Here is a 10,364-nt window from a genome sequence, read left to right on the forward strand (position 1 = left end):
TTAGGACACATTCACAGCAGCGTTTTCAGTCTGTTTGCTCGGAAAGTCCGCTTTGTTTGGGGTAATGTGAACAAATGCAGGCATTGGTCCATTTCTAGTGGACCAAAAAAAGGATGTAGACTAAAAAACAAAGTGCATTGTGGGTAAAGACAATCAAAAGCTACATACATGTGGGGGGACATGCAGCTCTGGACAGGAGAAATATTTCGCAGTCAGACGAGAAAGAATTAGATGGAAATCTGATCAACCAGACCATCAGGATCTGATGCAGGATCTGTTTTCTTGCCTCTGGTTGGGAGTGAAACACAAGTTTTAAAGTGTCCGATTTGTTTGAGAAGTGCAGCGTGAACGTTTTTCCACAAAACTTGTAACCCTAAAATTTTTTCTTCAGTTACTTTGATAAAATTAACTCAAATTAAAAATAACTCGTAAAGTTAGAAGATCTACAAAGCAACATTATGAGATGCATCATAAACAGGTATTGGAGCTAATTTAACAACAAAGATATTGTTGTTAATGCTTTAACTCCATCTTATATATATATTTGAGTCCAGGTAAGGAATACATATTATCCCATCATCTTAATAAAGTCTTTGTTACATGATGCGATTAAAGAACTACAGGAATATAGTATAACAGCTCCCTTCGCCAACCCTTCTTTTCGGCATTGTTCGTAGCAAGCGGTTTTAAGGCGTTGTGTTCACGTCTTAGTCCGTTACTGTTTTTAAATCAGACAACTTTGTCTCACATAAATAATAAATTTATAAACAACAAATAACACTCAACAACCCTACAGCGATTTTATTATCTTATCGCAAAGCATACACTCGCCAGTACGAGAGCTCCCGCTAGCACACAGAAAACACCAAGATCAAGCTGCGTTTCCTTTACATTTTTTCGTAAAATAAAAGCGATCTTTGTAAGTTTCGACAAACAACAATTGCGATTTACATGTGCTTCCACTGAACAGTGTTTAGCCCATAAGCCATGCCTCAGCTCTCGTAAAATCTTGTCAACCGGACGAGATCTTTTAAGAATTGCATCTTATGCCAAGTAGCCATGTAGCATTATTTTGGGGTTTTCTACTTTTTCTACTTTTCTATTTGTTGCACAGAATTTGCTAAATCTTTTCAAAGCTTTTTTTCCCTCATTTCTTTTTCCAAAACTCTGAACTGCGCTGTTGCGTTGTTCCACATCGCGCCAGATTTTTGGGGCGGGATCATGAACTGGTCCCAACTCTCCACATCAAGTCCTGGGACGTAAATGCACAAAAACGTTTCCATTACACTTTTTTTTTTATGGGTTTCTAGATCAAAACATCTGAAAAACCATCTAATGAGAGCATAAAAACCTTTTAGTGACATCTGAGACTTTTTTTAAATGTAGGAGTTTCCATTAGCGTTGTTTTTATTGCGATGTTTAGTTTTTGTGCGATTCAAGGCGTAATGGAAACGCAGCTTCAGTCTATCAAACATCAAACTGAGGAATAAATACTTGCTTAAAACATCTTTTACTACTTGATTCAGGTTGCTTTCCATCACCGCTGAGTACATCATCAATGTGCATGATAAAAAATTAAACTGTTGCTGAATCTGCAGATATATTTATGACTTATAAACGTATATGTCAGCAAGTCTCAGTGGCAGTTGTCCAGTGAAAGACATAATCAAAGACTGAGGCCTTTCATCGGTTAACAGAGTGGGGGTTTTTTTTACGTTTATGTTATTATCTCAAGATTTGACATTTACAAGGAACACAATTCTTGACAGAGGGTATTACTTTTCAATTTGAAGATGTAATGTCACTGGAGTGCATCTTTGTTGAAACAAGTCTGTTTTCATTTGGAGTTTTGCAGTCAAGTGTTCCATAATGTAGACTTGTTTAAGTCTCTGTGTCCATTCTGTCTCTGTTGGAGGAGAGGGTTTCCTCCAATTAACAGTGATCATTATTCTTGCAATCAGCAATAGAATACGGAGTACATATCTATGGTCTTTGTCCTTAATATTTTCTGGGGGGGTTCCGAAAAGGAAGAAGTTAGGATCCATAGGGATTTTAACGGCGAGCATAGTCTCGATCTCACGTTTTATGTCCTGCCAATACTGAAACAGTACTGGGCAGTTCCAGAAGACATGTGAGTGATCTGCCACCTTGCCACAGTTTCTCCAACATACTGGAGATATATTTTTATAAAATGTAGAAATCACAAGAGGGGTTCTGAAGTGTCTCATCTTAGTTTTCTCATCGAATTCTTTCCATAAGTTACTTATTGATACCTTTGCGGCTGATCTCACACATATCCTTCCATGTTGCATCCTCAATAATAACATTCAATTCCAATTCCCATTTATCTCTAACATCAAATGAGTTGTCTCCCAGATTTTCCATCAACATCTTGTACATAATAGACACATGTTTCTCATTAAGTAATTTTTCTTCTTTTAATGTGATATATATCACATATATTGCTCTATGCCGGTTGGGATTTCTTTCATTTTATGCCGCTCAGCATGACTTTGAATATAGTGCATTATTTGCAAATATCGATAATGATCTTTTGAAGGTAACAGAAATTGTTTTTGTAATTGTGCAAAAGATTTGAAAACATTTTCTTGAAATAATTGATGGATTGTGCGTAAACCACTGCTCTCCCACCTTTTAAACCCATTATCCCACACTGATGGTTGGAATTCAACATTTCCAGAGATGGGAATAGCCCTTGATAAACTAATTGCACCTCCTAACTTTTTTCTCACTAGATCCCACATTTGCAATGTATGTCTTACCCAAACATTATTTAGTTTGAGTCTCTTCCAAAATTTTTCACTGAGAAATGGTAACAGAGTGGTATAACTGGCATACAGGACACAAATAAGCTCTAATATTTGAGTCTCTTTTCTTTCTACAGGTTGTGACATTGCTCAATGACCTGTACACATGCTTCGATGCCATAATTGATAACTTTGATGTGTACAAGGTGAGTTAGACACGCAGAATGGCTCATTACAGAAACGTGCAACAGCAAAATGTCAAGATCTTTGATTGGTCCCTCAGGTGGAGACAATCGGCGACGCCTACATGGTGGTGTCCGGGCTGCCAGTGAGGAACGGCAAACTTCACGCCAGAGAGATCGCCGGGATGTCGTTGGCTTTGTTAGAACAGGTCAAAACATTCAAGATCCGACACAGACCGAATGACCAGCTGAGACTCAGGATAGGCATACACACAGGTTCGTCTGATGAACACATAATGTGATGTTTGTCTCCTTCTGTCACGTTTTATCGACAGAGCTGATGCCATTCAGGTGCTGAGAGAGGCAGAGTTCAGCAAAGTGGAAAAAATCTTTTATTTTTCTCTCAGAAGCAATTTTAAAAGCTGAGTGTTTTTCACTGAAAGATAAAATGTTTCACAGCAACCATGAGTGCACCTTGTGTACAAAAGCTGCTCTCATCTGCATCAGTCCCCCATTTCTGTGTCAGTTTTCTTTATTTACCATGGATGCTGGCTTTTTTTCTGTTCTGGCGCAGGAAGATAGCCATCCCATTACTAATTCCACTTTCAGTCCATCAACAGTTACAGTAATTGGTCGTCAATGAAAAGCTGAAAACCAGAGAACACTGAAAAGCCTGAATTAGGCTTCACGGATGCAGCAGTTTCACAACACATGTTTATTTTCCAGACCGACTGCCAGAAAATTCAGTCAATGTTCAAGTAGGGAAAGGAATTAACTGCACTGCATTGGTTTCCTTTGCACATCTATTGTCTCTATTAGACCACAACATATTCTGTAATGCACTACCTTTTGTAAAATAAAAATAAAATATCAGCAACTAACTAACAAAAAAATCAAATTACACACACAAATAAAGATACACACACACACACATATATATATATATATATATATATATATGTATATATGTACAGTAATGTAGACTAAATATGTAGACTATATTACTGTATATAGACTAAATTAAAACGAAAAACAAATATACGAGCATAAAATTAAACAAAAAAATTACACATAAATTAAGTAAAATATAAAAAGAAGATAAAAATTAAAATTAAATAAAATTATTACAATAAAATATCTGCAATTAACTTATACAAATGTATGTGTTTTCGTGTTCTTTAATAAAACAGATAAAAAGAAGAATATAAAATCCCACACATGAATAAAAATGAATAAAACAATCATAAAACAATCAATAGATATCAATAAGTATAAAGTAAGATGAAAAGATATGAATAAAAATAAAAGGCAAAAATTACATTTATTCTGCTGCTTCTAATCTAAAAAGTGATTCTGTGATCTACATAAATGCTTTCATTAAATGATTATTGATTAAATAACTGTTATCTGTAATAATAGTTCAGACTAATGAAAATCATTGTCTCATTTACATATAAATACAGAAAAGAGAATAAAATACCCACCAGCCTCCATAATAATCACAGCCCTGAGTAAACACCAGCACACATTATAAGCTAAACTGAGGCAGTTTTATTGCAAGACGCTTGTATAAAACCATGTTAGTGTTAACTAAAAGCAGCCGCGTGAACATCATAAACTAGCTCAAACTTGCAGATACAGAGAGAACATAAACACTCGTAACCTCGTCTGTCTGCAGACTGGAGTCTGGCGTGAGTTGAAGGTTTGTTACTGAGTGTTTCGCCTGTATCAGCTCATGCTCAAACTGTTCATGATTCAGGTCCGCGACATGCAGACGTAGTTCAGCAGAAGTGGGTGAGACGGCGTTTGCAACTGTAAAAATGACCAAAGTCAGCCTGTGTCTTCTAGGTCCAGTGTGTGCCGGAGTGGTTGGGCTGAAGATGCCCCGATACTGTTTGTTTGGAGATACTGTCAACACAGCATCGCGCATGGAATCCAATGGAGAGGGTGAGTGTACCTGGCAGTGATACTGCTGTTTCTTCTTCACTGGCGTGCTCGCTGGACGCTGCGTGTCTCCACAGAGATCCCAATGTTCAGCAGCGAGGATCCGGTTTTACACAGATCCCTGTAACTAATGACAACGTCTGCATTTTTTACTGGTTTTTCGGGGCTGAAAAGGGTTTCTATCGTATTTTTGTTGTCTCAAAGTTTGTCATCGGTATTCTGCATAGAGTTCAGTATCACCACATGATTATTCTGCTCTTCTATCTTAATGTAATCCCTGCTACAACACGTCATAACACTGGTCTGCAGAGACGGCAACATTACAACCATAGCGAGTCAGTTTCATCTCTATTTTACTGAAACGGAGAAGTTTCCGAAGTTACAGCAACAAATACGAACGAACATATCACAACAAATGCTAATCACTGTGGTGGAGAGATGCTGATTTGAGCTTGTATTTTTATATTATTTTAATGAATGAATCATTAAATTTGCTTGAATTGTAAGAAAACATGAGCTGAAATTTCTCCACAATCACAGAAGTGACCTATAATGTCATATAAAATCTAAGTTATTGCTGGTTTTTACATGTTTTCCACACTCTTTCTACATCTGGGTTCAGTTTTTTATCAAAACTAAACATTAAATAACAAGTTGCCTCACAGTCAGACCTGCAGAGGATGAGATTTTTCTTTCCAGAGCTGAAAAAAATGCTCTTTCTCCTGACTTTACGTTGACATTTCTACCCGTAAGTTGCATTGACAGTATTCAGGCTTATGGAAGCGTGGCTGGGCATTTTGTGAGTGTATCATCACATGTATTGATTACTGAGCCCCTTCCTGTATTGTGCATCCTCTGGTAAATAATTGATAGCGCTTACAGCAAAGGGCCCTCAGCCAGTGATAAACAGCACAGCTTTCAGCTTCACAGCCAGGCGTCCAGTCTCAAATCTCTGCACTGTTTGCATTAATTGAAAAGAACAAGGCAGAATTTTATCACCGTTAGCATTCGGCCTCCTGGTCTCTGATGTAACTAAATGCATCGGATCATCTTACTCCGCTGCTGCCTCCCAACTTTTATGTTATGAGGACGGATCTGCAAAGTGATACTTCAGATGTTGGAGTCATGTAGATTTAACTCTAAAGTGTTTACGGTTGTGCTCTTTGTGTTCCTTGCAGCCTTAAAGATCCACGTGTCCTCAGCCACCAAAGAAGTGCTGGATGAGTTTGGCTACTTTGACCTTCAGCTACGAGGAGACGTAGAAATGAAGGTGAGATTGCTGCCCTTGCTTTGAAAAAAAAACACTGCAAGTCATTTCGCTTCAGAGTCAGACTTCAACACAAACTTTAAACAGAAAAGAAGCATCGGTTTGAGTCCTGAGCTTATCTTCTAGATCTCTGCTCCAAAACTGCATTTTCATGGTAAAACAGGGTTAAGTTTGCAAACACAAGGCTTATTTTAGCATCTGTGGAGTCTTTGCAAAGGTTTGTTAGGGTGTGTAAATCTGTGTGTGTGTGTGTGTTACGATCAAAGAATAAAGGAAGATGGCAGAAATGCAAAAAGCTTCGGACTTGCCTTAAGAAATAAAACGTGTTTGTTTAAAAATGATTGTAAACCTCTATCAGATCGTAGGACAGTTGCAGGCATGATCAAAGACCAACTCTGATAATGAAGCAGATAAAAGGTTTTAATGACGTCTCAAAAAAGGCAATCTTGCAATAGTTTTGTTTAGAGATGTCCTTTAATCCTGCAGCTTTATAAATGTGTAAACTAACATGAACGCTCCTGATGGCGTTTTATGGCTGCAGTACGGATCGGGGCCAACCCTGAGTCGTGGCTGTTCCAGTGGTGGCGCACCACTAGAGGCTGGTCCCTGGTCTGAGGGATCCCCAGGATATCGTTTCCTAACAGTCTGCCAAGCCAGATGTTTATTCTTTTACTATTATTATTATTGTCGGTTAAAGAGACAGAAGACTATCTTAGAAGCTTTATCAGGCAACATGAGATTGGGGGTGTGTCAGTGTGTGTGTGTGTGTGTGTGTGTGTGTGTGTGTGTGTGTGTGTGTGTGTGTGTGTGTGTGTGTGTGTGTGTGTGTGTGAATAATGATGTGTCTATTCGGTTTGATATATGTAAAGCACTTTGAGCTGCTTCTTGTGTGAAAGGTGCTGTACAAATAAACTTTGATTTAATTTGATTTATTTCTGTCTTTTGGTGCCAACATAACAAAATAATAAAAGTAAGTAAAGTAAACAAAAAGTTGAATTCTTCTGCCTAAAGAATAAATGAATCCTACATATTTACTCTGGATTTCTTAAAAAAACCAACAGATAGAAACGGCTACAGGAGCTCTTTCTGGAAACTACATTATAAACATTTATTTTTAACCTGCATGAAGTAGTTAGAAATGAAAAAAACATGATAACATAATAGGAAATCACACTATAAATGTATTCAGTGTTATGTTACATTACATTACATTTAACCAAACTGCTAAATGTTTACCTTCAGCATAAACGGCTGATGTTTATCTTACAGGTGGTGAAATTTATTCTGTGCATTTAGTTTCTCTGCAATGATTTTATTCGTACGTTACAAGCCGATGAGCAGCAACACAACTCCAAACAGCGTCTTCTGCAGCTCACAGGGAACCAGAACAAAGCAACACATGCAGCAACGCTGTTTCCTTTCCAGACGATTCGCTTATCTTATAGTTGTAGTTCAGCCATAGAAAGAGACAATACTCCGGGATCTTTATGTATAATTTACCATGCTGTTTAATACCCAATTAGTTGCAGAAGGAAGTCATCGCTACATCCCTAGTTTGGTTATTTGTTCTCAACATCCTCATGTTTGCGAACCTCAGATTTGAAACGGTTAAAAGACTTTCTCTTTTAGAAGACAATAAAGCGACAACATGCTGCTTCTTATAATTTAGGTTCATTATACTGATTGATAGCTGCTTTTTTAAAGCAGGGTTAAAGTATTGACAGACCATTTCAAGGTTGGTTTTAACCCCTTGACGCCTGGTTAAAAAGTTTTTTATTTCTTTTTTTTCTTCTTTGTTTCTTTTTATAAAATAAATTTATTTGTTTTCATTCAATCATATATACATATTTGTTTTTACAATATTTATTCATCTTTATATATCATTTTATTTATTTCTTTAATATTAAATTGTGCTACATTTTATTCCAGTTTTTTTTTTTTAATTATTATTTTTTCCTGATTTGGTTTTTATTGCAAATAAATCCAGGCATGAAAAGAAAGAACAGAAGAAGGAATCACCATATTCATAGATTAAAGTGCCTTTACACGACCAGTCATCAGTTTGGTGGAGGTAAATAATTATTTTTGGTGGTTTTGCGTATCATGTTCCACCTGTAATGAATGGAGGTGAATGTGTAAGCATATCAACCTAAAATAAGCCTCAGGGTCATGCATAATAAAGGGCAGTCTGATGGGGGTGGGGGTGGGTATTATTTACCCCAACCCCTGCCTCTCTACCCTCACTGATAAACTCATTGATTTCTGTGTTTTTCCAGGGCAAAGGCAAAATGAGAACGTATTGGCTTCTTGGGGAGAAGACTGATGTGTATGTTATCTGAGAGGCCTGCCGATGCCGACCGCGTGGCAGCAGCAGAAGCTCCGAGCCGCTACTTTATTTGTTCTAGAATAAGTCCTTAACCATGATTTCCCTGCAGGGGAAAGGTGGAAAAACACACCCCCTACGACAGAAACGGAGGGAGTTTCAGGTATATTTATTACCTGCATTCTGTAACTGAATATAAGACAAAGAGAAGAAGCTGTTTTTGTATGTAGTGGGTGCTTTTCACCGATAAATTCTTATTTTTTGTGCTTTCTATATTAAGATTTGTATAATGTGTTTGGAAGTCGATGATGTATTAGTATTTTCTTGAAACATCTTTTAAAGTTTGATGGCACAGATTTGCAATTATTGTCACTGCAGGGGTTCATCCATCACGTAACACAGTACAAGACCACATGTATATATGTATATCCAAGATACTGTAAAATATTTTGTTCAATAAACTGAGTTAAAAACTTTTTTTATGTATGTCTTCTAATATTTTGGGGAATTTCTTGTGTGTAACTTAAAGATGTAACATAAGAAAGGTAACAAAAAGCCGTAAAGACTCATTCATTGGCTTTATTTTATCAGCATGTGAGCTCTCTGAATAAATCTGGGCCACATCCTCCTGACAACACTCAAAACCCAAATGTTTTGATCCACTTTTAGCCCAGAAAGAATTTATAAATGACCCCTAAAATATGAGATGTCCCTCTAGAATTACACATTTAAATGTCTCAGGCACAAATGCAGCCTTTGGGGAACGTTCGCCAAAGTTACGATGCACTATGAACATAGCATTTTCCTGTTTTTGTCTTGTGTTAAACAAAAGTTTGTTGCCATTAATTCCGGCTCATCCAACATGTACTTTTAATTTTATAAGTGACAATACCAGCATGACTATTTTGCTGTTATTTAAGAAAACAAGAAGAACGGCTTCGTGTATCTGCAGCCTCATTAGGTGCAAGTAAATGTGGATAAATGTGGGAAAGAGAAGAGGAAAGCTGGTCGGTAGCAGGCAGCTGTGCTTTTAGCGTAATGACATCACTGCTCATTAGATGCTCATTATCAGTTTTGAAACAGGAGCACAGACACTGTGTGTGGCCATGTGTTTGTGAGTGTGTGCTTGTGCATTTTCATCTCTGCAGGAGACCATCTTCGCCTCCTGCACGGCTGTTATTACCACCCTCTCTCCCTCTGTGACACACTGCCAGCGCCTGTTAGAGCCACGGCAAAGCGAAGTGAAGGTCTCTGGTGAAGCCCGTGCTGACCTGCCATCTCTCATCACCTGACCAGGCTGCATGTCGGCCGTTGTGTTTTGCTCTTTCGAACGTCACCTGGCCTTTACTCCAAAGTATGCGGCAGCTTCGGAGCAGCTTGCCGCAAAGTTCTCATTTCTCAGATATCGCCTCTGATAAAAAAAAGTACAACTTCAAAACTGGCTTGTTCTTACAGATCCTGTTGTTAAAAGCAGGAAAACATAGAAAAGATGTAAACTAATATACTTTTGGATACAGTGTTTATATATATATATATATATATATATATATATATATATATATATATATATATATATATATATATATATATATATATATATAAATGAAACCAAAACAAAATACAGTGTGTAAATGTATACTAATAGATCTCATTCACCAATGTCTTTATTTGAATCCTTTTAAATTTGTTTCTAAATTGCTAAACCTTTTTTTGTTTGTAAAAAAAAAAAAAAATCCTGCCATCTGTTTCACGAACTTGCTAGAAGACGGCAGTTCGTGAGCAGAAACTGATGGGGTGGGACAGAGACGAGGAAAACTAGCAAACATAAAGCCACAAGAACGAATAAAAATAAATGTGAAAAATAATAACGCAAACTGAAA

The 10,364-nt window shown here is 37.2% G+C and overlaps 1 protein-coding gene across 1 annotated transcript in view; it reads left to right on the top strand.

Moving 5' to 3' along the window:
- Positions 1-8,500, top strand: part of npr2 (natriuretic peptide receptor 2) — a gene marked incomplete at its 3' end in the record, with an annotated part of 101,577 nt that extends 93,077 nt beyond the window's left edge. The window contains exons 18-22 of the mRNA XM_079257200.1: positions 2,906-2,974; positions 3,052-3,226; positions 4,799-4,897; positions 6,073-6,164; positions 8,438-8,500. Coding sequence (XP_079113326.1) covers positions 2,906-2,974; positions 3,052-3,226; positions 4,799-4,897; positions 6,073-6,164; positions 8,438-8,500 — 498 coding nt within the window. The remainder of the gene's footprint in view (positions 1-2,905; positions 2,975-3,051; positions 3,227-4,798; positions 4,898-6,072; positions 6,165-8,437) is intronic.
- Between the last annotated feature and the right edge of the window lie 1,864 nt (positions 8,501-10,364).

This window comes from Telmatherina bonti, assembly GCF_933228915.1.
Source record: "Telmatherina bonti genome assembly, chromosome: 17".
Classification (NCBI taxonomy): Eukaryota; Metazoa; Chordata; class Actinopteri; order Atheriniformes; family Telmatherinidae; genus Telmatherina; species Telmatherina bonti.